The sequence below is a fragment of the Prionailurus viverrinus genome, chromosome C2, assembly GCF_022837055.1.
Source record: "Prionailurus viverrinus isolate Anna chromosome C2, UM_Priviv_1.0, whole genome shotgun sequence".
Lineage (NCBI taxonomy): Eukaryota > Metazoa > Chordata > Mammalia > Carnivora > Felidae > Prionailurus > Prionailurus viverrinus.
Window position 1 is genome coordinate 44,178,408 of NC_062569.1, and position 23,809 is coordinate 44,202,216.

The window sequence follows — 23,809 nt, forward strand, 5'->3', positions numbered from 1 at the left end:
CTAACATATTTGAATCACCTGTATCTAGTCTTTGATTTTTCTTATGTATATTAAATTAAATCATAATTCAGAGGTAATATAATAAAGATTGTGTGTGTTTGGGAAGGAGAGGGAAAGACTGAATGAATACTATGCCTTCTTCATCTTTTCTGCAAATGGCTTCTTTTGATCCAACAAAAAACAATGTTTTAGAAAAGTTGACTTGGGTAATAATTTTGTCAGCGTATAACCAGGATGAAGGTAATAGGTATTATTAATTCTATGTGTTATATTACGAGATTAACTTTGGTTTTATGAATCAGGCACCATCAGTCAAATCCATTCTGTTGATTTGCTCTCCACCACACCAGCTTGGGAATCCTGGGAAAGTTATTTCTTAAGTCTCAGTTTCCCCAGCTGCAAAAGCACTGCTGAAAGGCAACCAACCATCCAAGAAATTTGGAAGCTCCCCCAGGGTGAATGAAACAAGGAGGCCTGTGGGATTGTCAACATGACTGATGTACAGTAAAAAGTGTCTCAGAAGAGGTACAAGCCAGAGTCTCACTTCTGTACCTGCCAGGCTCTTAGGCTACACTATGTAGGCTAGGCACACTGAACCTAGGTTTGCCACAGTCATCAGTAAAGCAATTAACAATTTCCCACTCAGTGTTGCCCATAGGGCACTGGAGACATGGAGCTTACACACTCTGATTTTGCCCTCGCTACAGTGAGAACTCTGAGATCAGAGACCACACCTTGTACTATTTATAGGCAGAAGGAAGAAAGGCGAGCAGATAGGCACTTAAGATCCTACACCAAGGGTGCCTGGGTGGCTCAGCTGGGTAAGCGTCTGACTCTTGATTTCAGCTCAGGTCATGATCTCACGGTTTGTGAGTTCGAGTCGCACATCAGGCTCTGCGCTGACAGTGTGGAGTCTGCTTGGGTTTCTCTCTCTCTCCCTCTCTCTTTGCCCCCGACGTATGCGTTCTCTCTCTCAAAGTAAATAAGCTTTAAGATCACACACACACACAGTTTCAAGTCGGCGTAGAACACTGGTTCTCAAATTTGATTGTCAGAATCACTTAAAAAATGTCCTGAAATTACAATTCCTAAGCCCCAGCCTATATCTACTGCATTTGAAAATCTAGGCATATGGCATAAAAGCCTATATTTTGTCTATTACTGAGTGTTAAAAGCCTTTCAGGTGATGCTAAAAACCAGCCAGTTTGAGCAACCGTTGACTTAGACTACAGACTGACAGGCACCAAGGATGAAAATGAGTCAGACCCTATTGCAGCCCACCAGGAACTCACCCTCTACTGATTAATGTTAATACAGTGTAGTACGTACTAAATCCTATAAAGGGTGACATAGGTAATTATGGTCCAGAGGTTCAGAGACATCAGGCCATTAGGACTGATTCCCCTACCCAAGTTATTTGATGAGGAAATAAGAATGTAAAAGGGCACCTTAGGGGGTTCAGCTGCTTAAGCATCTGACTCCTGATTTTGGCTCATATCATGATTATCACGGTCCTGGGATCCAGCCTCTCTTGTGTTGGTGGGCTCTGTGCTGAGTGGGGGGCCTGCCTGAGATTTTCTCTCCCTCTTCCTCTGCCCCTCCCCTGCTCAAGCTTGCTTGTGGGGGAGCATGCATGTGCACGCTTTCTCTCAAAAAAAAAATGTAGGGGCGCCTGGGTGACTCAGTCGGTTAAGCATCCGACTTCAGCTCAGGTCATGATCTCATGGTTTGTGAGTTTGAGCCCTGAATCAGGCTCTGCACTAAGAGTGCAGAGCCTGCCTGGGATTCTCTCTCCCTCTCTCTCTCTCTGCCTCTCCCTCACTCGTGCTCACTCTCTCTCAAAATGAATAGACTTAAAAAAAAAATGTAGGGGCACCTGGGTGGCTCAGTGGGTTAAGCGTCCGACTTCAGCTGAGGTCATGATCTCACAGGTCTTGAGTTCAAGCCCCACATCAGGTTCTGTGCTGATAGCTCAGAGCTTGGAGCCTGCTTTGGATTCTCTTTCTCTCTCTCTCTCTCTCTCTCTCAAAAATAAAACATTAAAACAAATTTTTAAATATAGAGAAGAGCAATTGATTCCTTATTTAGTGGTTTTCACTGATTCACAACTTTAAAAATGAAGAAATTGTAGTCATCATCAAATCTGATCTCATTACTATATAGGTGAAGAGCTAAAACAATTCTTTGACAAGTTTTCACACAAAAGGCCATTCTTTGACTCCAATTACCATAAAATTAAAAAAAAATAGCTTACCATGGATTAGAGGGCTTATAGGAAGAGACAGGAAACAAAGGGTAAAGATGTATGGGCCCCTCCTTGGTGGATCCTCCTACACACACACACACACACACACACACACACACACACACACACACATTTGGTCATAAGACTGTCTAAAAGTTTCTCTTCAGCGAGTTGCCAACTTTGTGCTGATTTCACAAATATATGACTTAATTCTTTATTCTTTGGACTACAGATTCTTTGAGGCAAGGACAGTGTCTGATTCAAGTCTGCACCTCCAGTGCCTAGTACGCAATCAATAAATTTGTTGTGTCAGTGGAGCGATATACATATATGCAGCCATACACACACACACACACACACACACACACACACACAAGAACTTGCCCTTGGTAATTGTGGGAGCTAGCTAGCAGTGTCTGAAAACATGTTGCCTTCACGTCTGAGGCTGGAGCTCAGGTCCACAGGGCAGGCCGGCAGGAAGAAGAGATGAATGCAGAACATGAGACAGTGAGAATGAGCTGAAACCCACATGAGCTAAAGCCGAGAAGGACAGACAAAACCCATGTCAGTTCTCGTTGCCTCTGGCTTTGGTGGTAAGGGCGTCCTGCAGAAGCCAGGGCCCTTTGTCACAGAGCTAAATACCCCCCCACCTGGCCCAGGGGTCTGCGAAGCTGCAAGGGATCCTGGGGGAGCCTGTAGGGCGGCCGTAGGGCCCAGTTGCTGCTCTGTGTCAGTGAGAGGGGGCAGTGGACTGGCAACGGTGTGGATGAGCTACAAAACGGTGCTGCCTCCCCTCTGCCCTCCAAAGCTTGCCCGAGTTGTTCTCGGGGTGTCCTCTAACAGGAAGCATAGACAAAGGCAGTTTGGGGAATGGAGTTTGGCTTAGCCAAGTTGACATGTTACAAAGCCACCATCACCAGTTTAGAGAGAGGAATGGTTCTTTCGTTTTCTTGTGTGTGTACATATACTATCTCTTAGCGTGGATCAAAGTTTCTCAGGCTCTACCCAATTGACATTTGGCACCAGATGATTATCAAGGTAGGGAGAGCAGTCCTGAGCACCATACGATGTTAACGGCTTCCTTGACCCCTCCCTAGGGGATCTAATAGCAACCTCTTCTCTTCAGTTTGACAAGCAAAAATATCTCCAGATATCACCAGATACCCCTTTAGGGGACACACTCATCCACAGTTGAGAATCACTGGTCTAGATCATGTGCTGCTTGAGGAGAAGAACCATTAGTTCTTTTTCCTGGAAACCAACGTGGTGTTTTACCCGTGAAAGTGCTCAGTAATTAGTACTTGAAGGCACCCATATGTGCATAAAGAAATATTTGCCTATCACCAAAGTGACACACATGCATTTATTTAAAAAAAATTTTTTTTTAACATTTATTTATTTTTGAGACAGAGAGAGACAGAGCATGAACGGGGGAGGGGCAGAGAGAGAGGGAGACACAGAATCGGAAGCAGGCTCCAGGCTCCGAGCCATCAGCCCAAAGCCTGACGCGGGGCTCGAACCCACGGACCGCGAGATCCTGACCTGAGCCGAAGTCGGACGCTCAACCGACTGAGCCACCCAGGCGCCCCAACACATACATTTAAAAGAAGGTGCTCAGCTCCTTAAATGTTTGAGTTCTGACTTCAGAGCACTGCTTTTCTTGGTCTAAATACTCTCCCAGATGATCTTCGCTGCTGTGGGGTTTTTTTTTTTTTAATGTTTATTTATTTTTGAGAGACAGAGTGCAAGCAGGGGAGGGGTAGAGAGAGAGGGAGACACAGAATCCGAAGCAGGCTCCACGCTCCGAGCTGTCAGCACAGAGCCTGATGCAGGGCTTGGTCTCATGAACCACGAGACCATGACCTCAGCCAAAGTCAGACACTTAACCGACAGAGCCACCCAGGCGCCCTTCACTGCTGTGGTTTTAATGACTACGTTCATGACTCCTGTATCTTTATCTCCAGCCCAGACCCCTGCCCTGCCTGCTAAATATCTGTTCTTGAGCATTTCATTCGCATCTCAAAGCAACAATTCTGGGCTGAACTCTTCCAGTCCTCCATGCATGGCTCTCTTGAAACCCTGGTGTCAGAGAGTGCCATCATCTGCATCAAGCAGACACAGAACTACAGGAAGGACGCTCAAGGACTGTCCTAACTGCAGCCCCTACTACGCCCCTGCCCTTTCAGTGGCTTTCATCACACAGCTCCCACTGGCCTCACCAGACCCAGTATTGCTGTGCCCAGGATCTGGGAATCCTTGTCCTTGGCCCCATATACTCTTTCAAACCCTGTTCTTGAGTATGCTGTCCCATGTGCGTGGGAATGTTCTTTCCCTCCTGTTCATCAGGGTAAAAGCTTCTTCTCCTTCCAGACACCATTCAGGGCTCATGTTGTCCAGGTTCTTCATTCCTGATAGTCCCCCCAGTTCATCGACAGCCCCCTCACACTCTCCCATAGCATCCTGTATACGTCAGAATGGCTGCCCTTCCCCACATAACATTTCCTTCTTTCCCTCTGGACTGAGAACCCCTTGAGCTCAGAAACTTCATCTCATCCATGTTTGGACCTCTCCCCAACCCTGGGCCTAGAACCTAGGAAATGTGCACTGGATGGATGCTATCATTGTCGTGACGGTGTGACTGAATTATTCTGCTCAGGGCAAAGAAAAAGCTCCCCCCAACCATTTGAGAATCAAGCATCTGGAATAATAATAATAATAAAATAACCCCAGCATTTCTTGGTAACACCCAGAGTAATATACATGCATAATTTCACTGAGTCCACAAAACAACTGACCAAGTACTCACAACTGTGCATGCCTCACATGAATGCTGCTTTGTCTTCCCCCAGCTTTAGAGAGGCTCCTCTCCTCCCTGAAGGCCCCTGAACTCTGCTTGCCCCCACGCCCGAGCAAGCACGAAAGTGTCCCTTTATTAGTTTATCCAGGGAATCGGCTGACCACAGGGAGACACATTTCCTGTCAGACCCCAGTGAGCATGCCATGAGCTTGCCCAACTTCCCATTGTTGCCAAGGTCTGCTTACCCCGACCCGTGTAAAAAAAAAAAAAAAAAAAAAAAAAAAAAGCCTTTTCTGTTTGTTTTTGAGACGCCCGCAGATTCCTGAGATTGGAGATTTTCGTGTTGCAATAGTCCTTCGGAATAAAGTTTTTCCTTATCTAAGTCTGTTTTTTTTTTTCCATCTGACACAACCCTGTGATATAGAAACTATGATTAGCTCATTGCTCATAAGAGGAAAATAAGGCTTAGAAAAAATAAACTTTTCCAGGGCCCCGTAAACAGCAAATGAAAAGTCCAGGATCTAAACCCAGAGAGTCTAACTATCGGAAGGTAAGAGTCCCACTCTCAGGCACTGTGCTGCAAACCTCACTGACTCTCCTCACAGCATCCAGGGAAAGATGGTTCCTTCTGCTAAATTAAATTCCTATATAGAACTGAAAGTACTAGCCTTTTGTCATTTTTATGTCATCACTTATACTGTTCATGCTAGCCTTAGAGTGCAATCAATTAAATAGCATGAAATACGATTCATGCTAACCTGAATTAGTGCAATCAATTAAAATATCAGAATCCAAATCAGCATTTTTATATAAGCTTTCAGAGCACCTATATAAAAGGCAACCACACACGGTCATCCCTGCCCCTGTCCCTTGCTCACTCCTATGCTTTTTATGTCCCAATTATTTCTACTCCACGGTGTTATCCCCTCTGTATAGAAGAATCATGAGGAGGCGGGTTTGTTTCAAAATGGAGAGGAAAGAAGAGGCAGGCTCCTAAGCTCTCGGCCTCCCATGCAGCAGCAAGGAGGCTTACCCGGTCACTTTGCTGCCGCCCATGGCGAGCTTACACTTGCAGAGCATGCCGTCTGATGTGGAAATCAGTCCCGACATGCGTCAAACCCCTTCAGCAGTCACAACCCATGGGGGTAGTTGTGCTATTATTATCGCCCTTACTGAGAAGTGAAGAAACTGAAGCATGAAGAGCCTGAGCAAGAAGCCCAGGGTCATAGAGTGAGTCAGTAACAGAGCTGGCATTAAACCCAGGACTCCTGGCTCCAGGGCCTGGGCTTCCCCCTCCCCCAAGCAGGCTCTCCTACCCCATCTCCCACCTCTCTTCTCATAGGTCCCAGTCTCATCGGAAAGGCTGTCCCACCGCCCCACTTCAGCTCTGCTGCTTTCCACCGGCCAGATCAAGGTTAAGCTTCTTCTGATGAAAGCTTACTGAACTGAGTTCAATGAACAGCAGAGTTAAGCCAAAGAGGAAAAACCACTGGAAGCTGATGTCAATGATCTGTAGCTGAAAATGCCCCGGTCTAGGCTACTTTTAAATACGTGTGTCTTTGCTGGCCAGGCTTCTTCAGAAGTGTTTGGGGTTCACTATTGCAGTGTGTGGCACTTCCTGGGACAGGGGAAGAGGGAGAACTGGCTGCCTAGACGTTCAGTAACCGTGCAGCCTTGGAAAAGCTTCTCAGTGTGTAAGTGAAAGTGATGAGTCAGGCTGTGGCGAAGTTCTTCTCTAGTGCTTTTAGGCTCTAGTTGGGGGATCGTGAGAAGTAGCCTGGGTTATTAATACCTTGGTCCACAGAGCTTAGCTCCTTTGGAGAGCTTTTAAAAATCCCTATGTTCAGGATCCACCTCCAGAGATGCTGATTTAATTAAAGGAGATTGGAGCCCAGGCATCAGTCCTTTAAAAAAAAAAAAAAAAAAGCACCAGGTGATTCTAATAAGGAGGCCACTTTGAGAACTTCGGCTCTGGAGTGTTCTCAAACTTGAGTATTCATCAAAAATACCTGGAGGGCTTATTCCCACCCCAAAGTTTCTGATTCAGTAGGTTTGGGCGTGGGGCAGCTCAAGTAAGTTCCCAGGAAATGTTGATGTTGCTGGCTCAGACTCCACACGTCAAGAACTCCCAAAGTGTTCACGCCCTCTGAAATGGTACATGTAGTGGGATGAGTATTTTTTTCCCCTGCCCTGGAGAGAAAGCTCATAGATGTCATCAGATTCTCAAAGAGACCCATGACCCCAGAGAGGTTAAGAGCCAGATTTAGAGTCAAATCATTAACTTTAAAACTTTTTGTAGGCAGGGTTTCCTAGGAGACAATTTTGCAGCCTTTCCAGTCTGAAAGCAGCCTCAGGAGTGTGTGTATGTGTGTGTATGTATTACCTGGGCATTGCCGGGCTGTATACCAACACACTGACCAGTCTACACTTGGTTTCCCACCTAGAATTTGCACTCGGGACATCAGGTTGGGGAGGAGGGTAAATATGACAACTTTCTTGAGCACCAAGTGTGAATTTTGTGGGGAAGCAGAGGGAGAATGCCCAGCGGTACTACTGAAACAGAAATAAAACCTCTACAGAAAATCATGCTGTCTCATGCCCATTGACGTTGGAGTCATAAACTTGAGAGAATGAGTGTTGTGCCATAACAATCACCCTGAGGATCAGTTAAATAACATTTCACCTGCATGAATTACCCTCACCCTCTCATCCAAAACGTGGCGTGGGAAGCTCATACATAAACTTGAATGTGCATGATTTCTCATCCTTTCAAATTTTCTACTTTTGTGAACGCTTTATAATATACACAACACATTAGAACCATCATCTATGCATTACTAACTTATAAGTAAAGAAATGAACACATAAAATGCATATACTGGTGCTTCATGATAAAAAGTCTGGAGACTACTCACCAGGTGTGGTGGTCATCAAACGTGAGAGTGAGCCAGAATCACCTGGAAGCTTGTTAAATAAGTGCAGATTCCCAGCCCTCACCCTCCTTCAGATTCAGGAAGTCAGAGAAATTCACATTTAACACTGACATCTGAGGATATTCTGAGGCAGGTGATCCACTGAGTCCACTATAAATCTTGTTCTGAGACTGCCTTAATTTTTTTCCCTTTTTTTTTTTTTTAGCTCTGTTCTTAAAAAACAAAACAAAACAAAAAACCCACACAACTTTTCTCACCCAAAGGCCACAGACCTTGGCAAAGGGATATATAGGTGAGTGCAAAGAGGGAAACAAAAACATCAGCCTCGGCCGCCTCCGGAACTTTCTACTTCCCCCTCCCTGAGACCCCACCCCTTACCCAGTCTGCAAGGTGAGGGGCCCAGGGGGCTGGTCGCCACACCCTGGCAGAGCCAGCTGCTGCCCTCTAGTGGCGGCTCAGCATACTGGCTCACTCAGCAGGTAGTTTCTCAGCAGACAGGTTTGGCCATCTTTCTAAATATCTCCCGGTAAAGAATTCTTTTCCCAAAGCCTCATCAGTTGAAGACCTGGACGTGTGAACAGAAAAGCCAATCAAAGATGGCACTGTGCAAAGGAAGGGTTGCAATGTGAAAGACAATATTCTCACAAATTCATCCATTCAACAAATATTTTGAAAATAGTTTTGAACCGTCTACCAGGCATTGTTCAAGGTGCCGGACATAAAACAAACAAAAATCCCTGTTCTCATGGAACATGGGGAAGTGAATTATCTCTTACTGTTATATGGTGATAAGTGCTCTGGAGAAAAATATGGCCGGGGAAGAAGAGAGGGAAAAGCTCACAAAAAAGAAGGAAATGAACATTTGATGACCACCCGTGAATGGGTGTTCTATGTAAGTCACTTTTCTTAATCTTCACCCTCTCTCACCGTACCCCCCTCTTTTTATTACAATAGCCAATTTTACATGTAAAGAAACTGAAGTTTCAAAACTGTAAGAGACTTGGCTAAGGCTATGGTGTTAATTAATAGCTGCATGGCATTGAACTTAACTGGTTGGAGGAATGAAGCCCATGGCAAATTTGTAAAGGGGACTGCTCACACATGCCCTTTCTTAATGCTCACACACCCACCTTCTCCAGGACTTGCAATGCTGCATGGAATGTGCTAGACCTCAATTTTCCCTATTAGTGTTTCCCTCTTCTCATTCTCTGAGACTCTTATTTTACTCCATGCTAATTCCATAAATGGATTCTCTTCCTAGAGTGTAAGAGATTACTGACTGTTGATCATTTGCTAATCCTGTAAATTCGTTTTCTCCACTTACAGCCCAATTAGTCACATCATCAATACCCAAGCGAGAGAGTTGAGTTGGGACCTTTTTCTGAAACAGTCCTAAATCTCAGTGATAGAAATGTCAGGGCCTCAGTTGGACAGTGATGAACATGCTTGCTGAAATTATGTCACTTTTGCGTATTAGAGTCATAGTTAAAATATCAGTTTCTCAACCTCCAGTCTAACGATTGGAGTCTCAAGAAAAAAAATGCTGTAAGAAAAAGAGTGTGTGTTTGTGTATGTGACAAATCCATCTACCTCTCAATGTGGAATATCTGTTCATACACTAAGGAAGATTCTAGAATGGGAGGGTTTAGTGCCATGAGGAAGCAAGCATTTTATGGATAAGGAGACTAAGAAATGATACGCAGAAAGGTTAAGTGGATTTCCAGAGATTATAATTACAGTTGATCCTAGAACAGTACAAGTTCAAACTACATGGGTCCACTTATATGTGGGTTTTCTTAGATAAATACAGTACAGTATTGCAAATGTATTTTCTCCTCCTTATGATTTTCTTAATAATGTTTTCTTTTCTCTTTATTGTAAGAATGCAGCACATAATACATATAACATACAAAATATGTGTTACTTGACTGTTTTTGCTATCAGTAAGGCTTCCTTCCGGTCAACAGTAGGCAAGTTTTGAGGAGTCAAAAGTTTTATGCCGATTTTTAACTGCACTGCGGGTCACCCCTAATCCCATGTGTTGTTCAAGGGTCAACTGCATATATCTGTCATTTCTGATAGAGCAGGAGGGCCCTAATGCCTGACTTCCAAGACTGAGGTTTTAGGGGAGTCTATTTCTTTGGTTTTTGTCTACCCATCTTCAACTCTCATTCTTTGAGGATGTGAAGAAAACAGATTGAATTGAATAGAAAGACTTAATATTAAAAAGATGTCAATTCAGCCTAAATGACTCTAAAAGTATAATGGTACTACAGTAAACACATACATACACACACAGAGGAACTAATGATGTCTAGTTCCTGGCACACAGTAGGTTGTCAAAATATACATTGTTTTCCTTCCATTTGTGCTTCCATGCCTCTGTTTACCAGCTCCATATCCCCAGAATGCTCTGCCTCATCCTACCAGCAAGCCCCAAGTGATCTCTCTCTCTCCCTCTCTCTCTCTCTCTCTCTCTCTCTCTCCTGAAGTATGTTGGCATGCACTTGGTGCTAAATACATGGCAGTATATTATCTTCTTGGAGGCAGAGACCATGATCTCAATTTCTTTCTATCCTCACAGTGCCAAATAGGCCCTTGTCCTTGGAGAGGGCCACCAACTTCTCTCTATTCCAGTTCATCTTCACTTTTCTGCATGTTTTCCTTAAATCACTCTACTATTGGAAACCTGCCCATGGCTTCCATTGTTCAGGCTAAACTGTAACTCTGGAACAAAGCTTTGGAGCCCCTTCAAGGACTATCTCCATCTATTTTGTTTCTTTACTTACCTCCTGCCTCACTGCCTTCCTATACTGTCCCTCCAGGGCCATGGGCCTTCTCACCATCGTGCTCTCAAAATTCTGGGCTTTCATATATGGTGTTTCCTTTTCCTGAAATGCCTGAGAATCTCCTAGAAGCTAAGGTTCACACTCCATGTCCTATTTGAGGTTGTTCACTCCTTTTCTTCCTTCCCTATTCAGAGCTCCCATTACTCTTTGTCCTGTAATATGTGGCCCTGACTAAATATATGGCTCATCTAGAGAGAGAGTTAAGTTTTCTTCATCTTCGTATGTTTCTGATGCTTATTTAGTGCCTTCAGGATGGCAGGGGCTTAGCAAGTACAGAGTGGGTTCAATATGTATTTGCTGGTCATCTGATATTAGTGGCCCTGAGAATATTGGGAGATATCAAAGAAGATCCTGAGAGTCTTACATTCTTTGGCATCCTTTGGAGAAACCAAATCTGGCTTAGGACCAAGGGCCTCAGACCCACCTTAACTCTCTCCTACTGCTGGAAACACAACTGACTATGTGGAAGATTTGGTGAAAGGCTATTTCAGAAGAAAATGTTGAGAATTCCCCGCCTTAATTCTTGTAATTATGTCTTTCTTTCTGTTCTTCTTTTCTTTTTTATGCCAGCCTCTTCTTTCTTTTTCTTACACAGAGAAATACTAGCACAGGAAATCCTTTGATCTGCAGGATTACAGTGAACAGGGCTGGCTTCAGGATGTTTACTCTTCAATTACAGAGGGCCCCACCCTCGTAGGAGCTCTACAGTTTAATGCTCTAATGTCAATTCTTAATACATTTGAGCAAGGGCCCCATATTTTCATTCTGCACTGAGTCCCACAAATTATGTAGCCAGTCCTGCCAGTGAGTACAAGATGCATCCTTCCCAACTCTCTCAATTTGCTGGGATTTTCCCAATTTTAATACTGAGAGTCCTGAGTCTTGGGAAACCCTTTCTTCCCAGGCCAACCAGGGCACTTGGTCACCCTACTTCTGGTCCTCAAACTGCAAACGTATGAGGCATGTGTCACTTTGTTCAATTATTAATATGACCTAATGACTTGCAAGCAGGAGAGTCCATTTAGGACCTACAAAACTTTATGGTAAACTCTGTGACCCCTGCAAATTATTACTTCCAAACACAACTTATGTATCTCTGTGAACCACAGTTAAGGCTTTATCATCTCACTTTTAAGTTACTACAAGGGACCTATTTCAACAGACAGCCTACAGGGAAGAACTGCAAAATCTAAGGTCAGTGGAAGGGTTTCAGTGAGTCTATGAGCCATCTGGAACTAAGTGCAAAATGTGTGTGTGAGCATCTTACTGTGAACACCTAAAGCTTTGATCAGTTTCTCAAAGCCTTCAGAGACAGGGAAAAAATAAAATGCATTGGCTAATTGTTTTTGTGAATCTTGAAATTTGGGAGCATTCCAGAGAAAGTTCTAAGGAGTTCTGCTGTGAGGACCTGAATGTACCTTCTGAGGCATGCCTGGAATGAATCTATTCTGTTTTAGGGCCAGAATTCACAGACCCATCTCACTCCAGTGACTAGAAATTCATCCAAAAAAGTCTAACATGACATAATGTGTCTGATCTTAATTCTAAATTCATTTTAATCCATTATATATATTTAACTATTCTGGGCAGCAAGACAGATATCATAAATTTTCTAGATTTTAACCTTACATGTACAATACCTTCATATGTGCTCTCAATAGAAGATAAGTAAATTATATACCTAGGAGCTTTGATATCCACACAATATTAATCATAATTTTTAAAAATCAGTGTCCAAAGGGAAAAAAAATCTTAAGTTTGGCAGCTACAATTTTTTAATTGGAAATACAAATACATGAATTTTTAACATTGCAATCCTAAAAGAAAAAAAAATGGAAACTTGGATACACTATAAACATATAGTCCCAGTTCTGAGCTAGTGTGGCTGCAATGCCTGTCACCCCATCAATTGGTGACAGATTTGTTTACTCAACTAAATCATCTAGAAAGTCCCTTCCCTCCTATTTTGCAACCCATCTTCCCCACGTGTCACCTCTGAAACTATTCACTTACTTGGGGAATACAATGTGCCAAAAAATTAACTCACTCAACAAATTTACTGGGCATCCACTATGATGTGGGCATCGCCCTAGGGACTGGAGATATATAGTGGTTGTTCAGTAAAACAGACCAAGTGACCAGCCTCATGCCTTTATCAATTTACATTGCCACCAACAGTGCACTAAGTGTCCCCATTTCCCCAAATCCTAGCTGATGCTTCATGTTACCAGTCTTCAATTTTGCAGTTTGCTAGAAATGAAATGGTACAACATTACTATCTAATTTCCATTTTCCTGATTAGTAATGAAGTTGGCAAGTTATTTAGCACCCAGTTTCCCATCCTATACATTTTCAATTCATATCTTTGGCCCATGTTTCTATTAGACTGTTTTTCTCATTTGACACGCAAGAGCTTGTTGTATGTTCTAGATAGTATCTTAGGTCGCATTCTCTGAAGCAAACCCTGATACAAGGACTCATGGACAAGTGACTTACTAAAGAAGCATTACTCAAGACAGAATTTTTCAAGGGAGTGGGTATTTACAGGGGAAACTGGTAAGAGAGTGGGGAAACAGGACAGGAAAGGGAAGGAGACAAACAAGAGTGTGCTCTCAGGCCAAGTCCTAGAGAAGGCAGTCTCTGCCTGATCCCACGGGGCACTTTGAAATAGAAGTTACATAGCCTCCTATCATTGGCTAAAGGTCTTGTTGCAAAATATAAATTCGTATGCATCTAGCTCGCTGCATGTGTGGGGGCAAAGTGACTGCAATCCTTTTAAAAAGAGCCACAGATGTTAGCTGTTGGAAGCAAAAACGCATCAGGGTGGGGATAGGAGGCATAAAACAGTAAAAGGAGTCTACGGTGATCTGGGTGGAGAGCTGACATCACATGATATGAAAATATCATGCAATTACACTATTAATTCAAGAAATACAAACTCCGGGGGGGGGGGGGGAGAGATACAAATTGTAACAGTAAGATGTTTTCTACCTACGGTATTTGCAGATTTAAGAGTTAGTAAAAAGTTCTCACCACAAAAAAAGAAATTGTAAGTATGCGAAATGACACATGTATTAACTAACCTTACTGTGGTAATCATTTTCCAACACATACATACATAAAATCACTACATTGTCCACCTTGAACTTACATAATATGTCAAATATATCTCAGTAAAGTTGGAAGAAAACCAGAAAAAAGACTACTTTGTATTATACTTATTGATAAAAATAGAAAATACATTTTTCATTCAATGTTTGAACTCTATATATTCTACATATCTTCCCAAATATTTTATGGAATGTATAGTGGGAAAGAAACCAGAAAATGTTAATATTTTAATCAAATTTGATTATTTTTTTATTTTTTAAATTTTATTTATTTAAAATTTATTCTTTATTTTGAGAGAGAGAGAGAGACAGCATGAGTGAGAGGGGCAGGGAAAGAGGGAGAGAGAGAATCCCAAGCAGGTCTGTGCTGTCAGCACAGAGCCCAATGTGGGGCTCGATCCTACGAACTTTGAGATCATGACGTGAGCCAAAATCAAGAGCTGGATGCTTAACCAACTGAGCCATCCAGGCACCCCTGATAATTTTTATTTTTGAAACTGCATGTTTGTAAGAAGACTTCTCAATCTTGAAAACAAACAAACAAACAAGGCAACATTCAGCTCCAGATTGGCAATGGTGAGACAGGCCTTTGTGTCTGTTGTTACTGGAAGTATAAATTGGTACAGTCCTTTTTTTCAAAAATATTTGACAGAACCTATAAAGTTTAAGATCACATGATGTAATCATTCCTTTCCTATTAATTTATCCTTCAGCCATACTCACACAAGAACAGGCTGTTTACTGCAGCACTATCTTGTAAATGCAAAAACTAAAAAGAATCAACTGGCTAGCAGTAGGGGACACCCATACAAAATATTAGTTGTTGTTAAAAATAATCCAGTATATTGAGGCGCCTGGGTGGTTCAGTTGGTTACGCGTCTACTGATTTCTCCTTAGGCCATGATCTCATGGTTCGTCAGTTGGAGCCCTGCATCTAGCCCTGTATTGGGCTCTGTGCTGACAGTATGGAGCCTGCTTGGGATTCTCTCTCTCTCTCCCTCTCTCTTGCCACCCCCCCCCCAAAATAAATAAATAAACTTAAAAAAACAGTCCAGTATACAACTATGTGTACTGGTATGGAAAAATACCCATGAAGCATTGGGTGTATTTGTTCTTACTGTATAGCCCTATGCAAATGACTTAACCTCTCTAAACCTCAACTTCTTCATCCATAAAATGAGGATAATATTAATGAAATGATAGGGTCACCATGCGGATTACATCAGGTAATATACATCACGTGTTTTCCATAGCGCTTGGTGCATAGTAAATGCTCAATAACTATTAGTCATATCATTATTATTGTTAAGAGAAAAAAAATGAAAGATTGAAAACAGCATGTATAATTGTTTCTCTTTTGGTAAAAAAATACAACCTACATTATAGGAAAAGATCTTAGGTAATTTTTAAAGTGTGGGACTTGGGGGATAGAGAAATTTCACTTTTTTACTTTATACATGTTGGTACTTGTAACATTTTCAAATTGAGCATGTTACCTTAGAAGTGATGAAATATCGTTTTTTTTAAAAAAAAATTTTTTTAACGTTTATTTATTTTTGAGACAGAGAGAGACAGAGCATGAACGGGGGAGGGTCACAGAGAGGGAGACACAGAATCCGAAACAGGATCCAGGCTCTGAGCTGTCAGCACAGAGCCCGACGCGGGGCTCGAACTCACGGGCTGTGAGATCATGACCTGAGCCAAAGTCGGCCACTTAACCGACTGAGCCACCCAGGTGCCCCTGAAATAACATTTTTGAAAAGAATACATGAAGGGCACCTGGGTGGCTCGGTTGGTTAAGCATCCAACTTCAGCTCAGGTCATGATATCACAGTTCATGGGTTCAAGCCCCACATTGGGCTCTGTGCTGACAGCTCAGAGCCTGGAGCCTGCCTCGGATTCTGTGTCTCCCTCTCTCTGCCGTTCCCCCACTCATTCTCTCTCTCTCTCTCTCTCTCTCTCTCTCTCTCTCTCTCTCAAAAATAAACTTTAAAAAATTTTAAAAAGAATACATGAAACTACATCAAAATAAAAAGGACCTGCACAGTAAAGAAAACAACCAGCAAAAGTTAAGACAACCTTCTGATGGGAGAAGATACTGGCAGATGATACATCTGACAAAGGGTTAGTATCCAAAATAAAGAACTTATACAACTCACACCAAAAAAATGAACAATCCAACTAAAATGAGCAGAAGATGGGGCGCCTGGGTGGCTCAGTCAGCTAAGCATCAAACTCTTTGTTTCAGCTTGGTAGTGATCTTGCAGTTTTTGAGATCAAGCCCCATTTACAGCTCTGTGCTGATAGTGTGGAGCCTGCTTGGGATTCTCTCCTTCTCTCTCTCTGCCCCTCCTCTGGTTGTGCTTTCTCTCTCTCTCTCTCTCTCTCTCTCTCTCTCTCTCTCTCTCTCAAAATAAATAAATAAACTTTAAAAAAAAATTTATAAAAATATTTTTTTAAATGAGCATAACACATGAACAGACATTTCTCCAAAGAAGACATCCAGATGGCCAAAAACACATGAAAAAATGTTCAACATCAATAGTTGTCAATGAAATGCAAATCAGAACCACATAAAGTATCATCTCACACCTGTTAGAATGGCTAAAACAACACAGTACGTGTTGGTGACGATGTGGAGAAAAGGAACCTTTGTGTATTGCTGGTGGGAATGCAAACTGGTGCAGCCACTGTGGAAAACACTATGGAGGTTCCTCAAAAAATTAAAAATAGAACTACCGGGGTGCCTGGGTGGCGCAGTCGGTTAAGCGTCCGACTTCAGCCAGGTCACGATCTCGCAGTCCGGGAGTTCGAGCCCCGTGTCAGGCTCTGGACTGATGGCTCAGAGCCTGGAGCCTGTTTCCGATTCTGTGTCTCCCTCTCTCTCTGCCCCTCCCCCGTTCATGCTCTGTCTCTCTCTGTCCCCCCAAAAAAATAAACGTTGAAAAAAAAAATAGAACTACCTTACGATCCAGTAGTTCCACTACTCGGTATTTACCCAAAGAATATGAAAACAGTAATGTGAAAAGATACTTGCACCCCTATGTTTATTGCAGCATTATTTACAATAGCCAAGATATGGAAGCCCAAGTGTCCATCCGTAGATGAATGGATGAAGAAAAGGTGATACATACACACACACACACACACACACACACACACACACACACACACAAATTGGAATATTACTCAGCCATAAAAAAGAATGAAATCTTCCCATTTTAAGTGACATAAGTCAGAAAAAGACAAACACAGTATGATTTCACTTATATGTGGAAATTAATACACCAAAAAAGAGACAAACCAAAAAACAGACTCTTAACTATTAGAGAACAAACTGATGGTCACCAGAGGGGAGGTGGGTGGGGGGATGGGTGAAATGGGTGAAGGGGATTAACAGTATACTTACCGTGGGGTGCCTGGGTGGCTCAGTAGGTTGAGTGTCAGACTTCAGCTCAGGTCATGATCTCACAGTTCAGGGGTTCAAGCCTCGTGTCAGGGTCTGTGCTGACAGCTCAGAGCCTGGATCCTGCTTTGGATTCTGTGTCTCCTTCTCTCTCTCTGCCCCTCCCCTATCATGCTCTGTCTCTCTCTTTCAAAAATAAATAAACATAAAAAAATTTTAGAAAACTAAGAGTATACTTACTGTGATGAACACTGAGTAATGTATAAAATTATTGAATCACTACATTGTACACCTGAAACTAATACAGCACCATATATTAATTGTCCTGGAATTAAAAAAAATTTTTTTTTAATTTTTAAAAAAAGAATGTATGAGACTTAAGACTCTGGAGTGTTGGTAAGCTGTTTCCACCACCATCTCTCCTTTCTGCTGGTTAGTTTCTGCTTGAAAACATTCTTCTGCTGAGAGTGCTGTCCCCTAATGTTTCTGTGGAGTGGACAAAGTTATTACAATAGTGAGAATCAAGGGACTCAATGGACAGAGAAAATACACTGTCACAAGCCCACACTCAGATAAGCTGCTTTTAGTTTTGAAACAAGAAGCCACACTATATTGTTAACAACACAGGAAAGACTGAGAATCTTATAGTTCTTTTTTTTTCTCCCTCTTCCTGAAATATCCACCCCTACTCGCTCCACGAGGACAACTTTTTGTTTTATGTTTATTTATTCGTTATGAGAGAGAGAGAGAGAGAGAGAGAGAGAGAACACACCCACGTGTGCAAGCAGGGGAGGGGCAGAGAGAGAAAAGGAGAGAGAAAGAATCCCAAGAAAACTCTGTGCTGCCAGGGCAGAGGCCGAGGTGGGGCTCTGTCTCCCAAACTGTGAGATCACGACCTGAGCCGAAACCGAGGGTCAGACACCTAACTGACTGAGCCACCCAGGCTACCTGAGCATCTTATGGTTCTGACATCTCAATCAAATCGGTGAGGGTGTTAGAAGGGCAGTGTACTTTTTTAAAAATTATGTATTTATGTATATATAAATTGTACATATAACATATAAATTACATACACACTAAAAAATCTCAGTGGATTGCTTCACATAAAGTGGGAACCAGAATTCCGTGGATATTTAGAATATCGAAGACCAGACATCTGAGCCAAAACAATGTTGGCCCACAAAATTTTCTTTTCTTTCATTGTCTGCCAGGAGGGTTACATAAGCTTTTCTTCAGTACCACTCAAAGCCTTGAGTAAAAGGAACGCACACAAATAATGAAAAGACAAAGGCTCCAAGTGGAAATTGAGTTGTATTTATTTTTCTTATACAGAATCAGAGAAGTAAAAACCAGTACCAAACTCCAGGTAAAATGGTTTGATATGATTGATTTGGCTGCATACCTTCCGTACGCACCGCATTCTAAATTAAAAATAAACACACATATGTCGTATTACAAAATGTAGAAGTAAATTTTCTTAAAAAAAAAAGAAATTAAAAGTACTAGCACATAAATGATGTAGTGTTTTAGGGAAACGGTCTCTGTCAATCGCCTATTTTCCCAGTGAAATTAATCCACAATTTCCTTTTTTAACAGCTTATTTTTTTTTCTTCAGAAAAGTTGTACTTTCAGAAGTTACTGTCTAACGATGTCATGAGAACACAACTTATAATCAGCAACACTTCTCTCACCTTCTACAGAGAGCTTTTCTACCACGCTGGGGTCAACAGCACCCACCCCACACACTGAATGTCCCACTCCGTTTAACCTGCCTCCCTGATGTGGCAATCAGTGAAAGAAATGGCCTTTCACATCCTGAATACTATGGGGAAACACTAGCAATTAGTTAGATTTAGTAGAATTGCAAATAGGTTTTGACAATGTATTTACCTCAAGAAAACGTGTTTTATCAGGAAAAAAAAAATACCTGGGAAGAAAGATCTCTGAAATTATTTTTTCATTTCAATTGTTAATATGCCTTTTCTGTGGCACAGGTATTGGATGAAATGTTGAAATTTGCTGATTTAGGACTAAAAAGACTAGACATCCTGGCATTCTTTTATAATAAGAAATATAAATAGCACCTTGTCATGAATTCTGCAGGGATTTTAACACTTACAATAATAGGAAATACCCTTTAAAAAGTTGTTCTTACGTTTAGATTTCTAGCTTTAGTGTTCTTTAACAAAGGCCATATTTTATGGCCTTAAAAACAAAACAAAAAATTACATCTGGCTTTGTCTATTAAGTAAACACGTAGTCACGGTTCATATTTAGTTCTGGAAAAATATTTGTTATGTTCATTAATAAATGTTCCAACTAATTTCACTAAAGAAAAATTCTTCTAGTAGTTTCTAATGCCACAAGCTTACTAGGAAATTACTTCTAAAAATTGATAATACAAATCATCGATGTTTTAACTACTTTAAAAAAGAGGGTATCTGTTTCTTTTATACTTAATAACCTGAAAATGAGTCTATAAAAATATTTTTAAAAAATACAGTAACACTGCTCAGTTTCGTTAGGTCCCTTGTTTTTTGTTTTTCTTAGAAAGAATGTACAACTCTTACTGCTCACAAAAGAGAAATAGAAATAGTGCTCCCTTCAATTTAGTAGCAACATAAACATCTACCCCCGTCTCTCTCAGAGCGCTTAGAGAGAGAAGGAATCAGAAGAACATAAACCATGGGTCCTTCGGGAAAAAGAAATCACTTCATTGTGTCGGAAGCAACAGCGGGCATTATGCTCTTGTCCACAGACACGCTCAGCATCGTGGACAGGGCAACACCAGCCCTTCCCCTCCTTCTTCCACATAAAGTGCACCAAAGCCTTTTCTCCTACAACAGAGTCTACTGGTATGAAAGTTGTAGTAGAAAATTGTTGCTTTGTTCGTTTGGGGCACCTCTCTGACCTCCTGCTTGTCTTGCTTCTGGGGTATCATCACTTGTCAATGTCCATTTCACATCTAGTCCTTTCCACTATATACCGTGACTTTACTACTTCATCTCTGACCTTTTCACTTGCCTTCTTTCCAACAAGATAAAATGTATTCTGCCTGTCTGTATTCTGGTAGATTGGAAAGGATCTTATGGAAGATCCCCAATAGATAAGCCCCCGTGGGAATTGAAGGTTCCTCTCAGAGACCTGAATTATTAATGTCTTTCAAAAAAGATATTAAATTCATAGATTATAAATAATGTCAGTTCAAAATATTAAACAATCGAGGACTTCATCAGCAATGCAGGCAGAGGTACGTGCCGGCTGAACCTGATGCTCTCTCTCAGTCCTTAAAAGCTAATAAAAAATGTTTTTGGTTACATAAGAGGTATTGAGTACATATTTCATGCCTTTTTATACCAACTGTAGCAAACAGGGTTAGGATAACATACTTAGGAATCAATTTTACTGAATTCAGAAACATAAGTCTCCACCATACACCCTCAGAGGGCATTTTTTTTTTACACGTCAGTCAGAGATCTGCTTCATCCTTCAAACAGTTTCATAGATAAGATTATTTAAACACTTGAAATCTTGAAAGCAAAACTGATAAGCCTTCAGAATTTAAAAAGCGACAGTTTCCTGTGTGTGCCATCAGTTTGAAAGCTATGTATGTTGTCCTGATGTCTTCAGAACAGCTTTTCAAAAGACAAAAATACAGTTGCCACTGATTTATCAAAAACGTTTGGCTGCCCTTTGTCGTCGGCTACAAAATGATTGTGCTGTATAAAAGAAACATCAAGTTCTAAGCTGCAATTAAAAAAAATCCAACCTGTAATTTAAAAAAAGTTTTGTTTAATAAATGCTCATCATTAGTACCAAACTGGTCTCACGTTCCTGCTCCTCTCCTGCTAGAAGGACAAGTTGTCTAGACGCTACGCAGTAGAGTAATGATAAAGGACAAAGTACAAAAGACCATGTGTGCCTTTGCAAATACAGAGTAAAAGAACCATCAGGACCAGCATGGATTCAAAACTACATTGTATTCCATACAGCAGAGATCTACTATCAATACAATGATTTTTAAAGCTCAAGTTAAATAATTTTTTAAAGCATTTGGTACTACTGTCATCAGTACAGTTTTTGAAACTGTAAATCGGGTTTAATTTCATGTACATTTCCTGGACCGAGCCGCCTGTCACAAGTCACTGCCTGTGGTCAGCTTTCTGTGGCTTATAATCAATTGACATATAAATTTCAAATAACACCCCTAAAGCTTAGTCATGGGGCAGCAGATAGAAAAACAGAGAAGCAATTCTGTGTAATCAATTCTGCAGAAACAATTCTGCACAGCCCCGGATTCACAGGAATTCGGGCCTGCAGAAAATGAAAATAGAGTATTTATTTATTTATGTTTCACTTGAGTTACTGTCAAATCCAGGCGATGATTAAACTGGCCACATGGAAAGGAGGGAGGGAGCATTGAGTCATGGAGGCAGAAAGTGGTATACCTGCAGACTTACTCTGCTCCATTGCTTTTTCCAAGAGGCCCAGGAAATGTCGGGTCACGGCTGCATCCAAGTTACAATGGTACTGATTACAGCCAGGTTAGAAAGGGCTCGCTTTTGTTGAGAGCAGACTCTACATCATTGAAGAGGGGGATCAGATCTTCAGATTCCAAAGTTCCTAGGTCAACGTTTGTTCCCGGAAGACAATCAAGAAAATCGGGGAAACGGGTCTGCTGAGGATTGATGTTCATGGGTGTCTGTCCTGCGTTTTCTCCTATAACAGAATAAAAGGTGACCATTTTAATTCCTTTAAGTTCTTGAAGAGCTGACAGCTCTCATATCATTAACACAGTCTTTACATTGAAACAGAAGATTATACTGCTACTGGTCTAAAACAGTTCATCTCTGAAAATTGTCAGCTGCCACGTTACTGAAACTGAGTTTGTGGGTGCTCGCTCAGAAGATATGCAGATGGAGAGTGCCTGGGTGGCTCAGCCGGCTGAGTGTCCGACTTGGGCTCAGGTCGTGATCTCGCGGTTTGTAGGCTCAAGCCCCACGTCGGGCTCTGTGCTGACAGTTCAGAACCTGGAGCCTGCTTCAGATTCTGTGTCTCCCTCTGTCTCTCTGTCCCTTCTCTGCTCGTGCTCTCTCTCTCTCTCTCTCAACAAACAAAAAAACAAAAACATTAAAAAAGGGGCGGGGTAGAGGGATGCAGGTGCTGGGTGAATCCTTCCCTCCTGGGTAGACGTGTGCAGGATGGATAAGCCCAGCAGATAGCAAGGCACTGTGGATCCGACCTGTGATCTGCACCTTCCCATGACAGCTACATGAAGAGCTGTTTTGTGAAAGGCTAGATAGGCCCTCCCTGTAATAAATACCTTATTACAGAGCTATATTCTAAGGGTTTAATTGTAAGCGTATATTTATCCACGTCATCCCTCTTTATGCTCAAAGACAGTACTGAGGAGTTTCCTTTTACCATCTTATTAAAAAGCTGTCTTCATTGATGGGTCTAGGGATCATTTTAAAAGTATTTTATAAGGTGAGTTCTGCAAGACAGAAGGAGAGGGAAGATCCCAAGCAGGCTCTGTGCTGCCAGGGCAGAGCCCAACAGGGCACTCAAGCTCACAAACTGTGAGATGACACTTGATCCAAAACCAAGAATTGGACATTTCACGCACTGAGCCACCCAGGCACCCCTATTTTTTTCTAAAACAGGAAAAACAAGTTTATCCTCAATAATAATATCTTTTTTTTTAAATGTTTTATTTATTTTTGAGAGAGAGAAAGCGACAGAGCATAGGTGGTACTGGGTAGGGGCAGAGAGAAAGGGAGACACAGAGTCCAAAGCAGGCTCCGGGCTCTGAGCTGTCAACATGGAGCCTGACGTGGGGCTCGAACTCATGACCCACCAGGTCATGACCTGAGCCGAACTCAGATGCTTGACCAGCTGAGCCACCCAGGTGCCCCAATAATAATATCTTTCATCACTGTCTAATATCCATTTAGATTTTGTCTTGTATTATTATATGTCCTGAGTTTTCTTGTCTTCATAAATTCTCTCTTACCCTTTTTCTCTGTCTCCTGCCAGTTACGTAGCAGCTTACAATTCTCTTTGCTTGCATATTTAAAAAACGTTTGTCAAGAAGATCTACGTTCCATGATATAAGCGAGCACAAGGTTGATAACAATATTTTGAGGAATTTGTTTGGTTGACATGATCTGCATGTATTACCTGTATTTTTTTCAGTCTATTGCATACCTTACCATTGTCTCTTAAAATATGTTGTATAAAAAAATAATAAGTAAGTCCTGAGGATCACCCATCCTCCACATACACACACACCTGGCACCCCACAACTATCTACTTTTCTCACAATGCGTATGAGTCACACTGCACGTGAGCATATTAAGGTTCTGAGAAGTCTTGTTGTAAAGAAACTGGTTTTATTTTGTTTAGGCCACTATTACCTAATAAACCCATTTAATCATCCAATCCTATTGTGGCAGAATTTATATCCTAA

General features: G+C 41.7%; 1 protein-coding gene across 1 annotated transcript in view; it reads right to left on the reverse strand.

Moving 5' to 3' along the window:
* Positions 1-18,638: 18,638 nt before the first annotated feature.
* The window catches only part of WWTR1 (WW domain containing transcription regulator 1), a 137,358-nt gene continuing 132,187 nt past the window's right edge, over positions 18,639-23,809 (reverse strand). Inside the window, exon 7 of the mRNA XM_047875724.1 lies at positions 18,639-22,059. Coding sequence (XP_047731680.1) covers positions 21,875-22,059 — 185 coding nt within the window. The 3' untranslated portion in view covers positions 18,639-21,874. The remainder of the gene's footprint in view (positions 22,060-23,809) is intronic.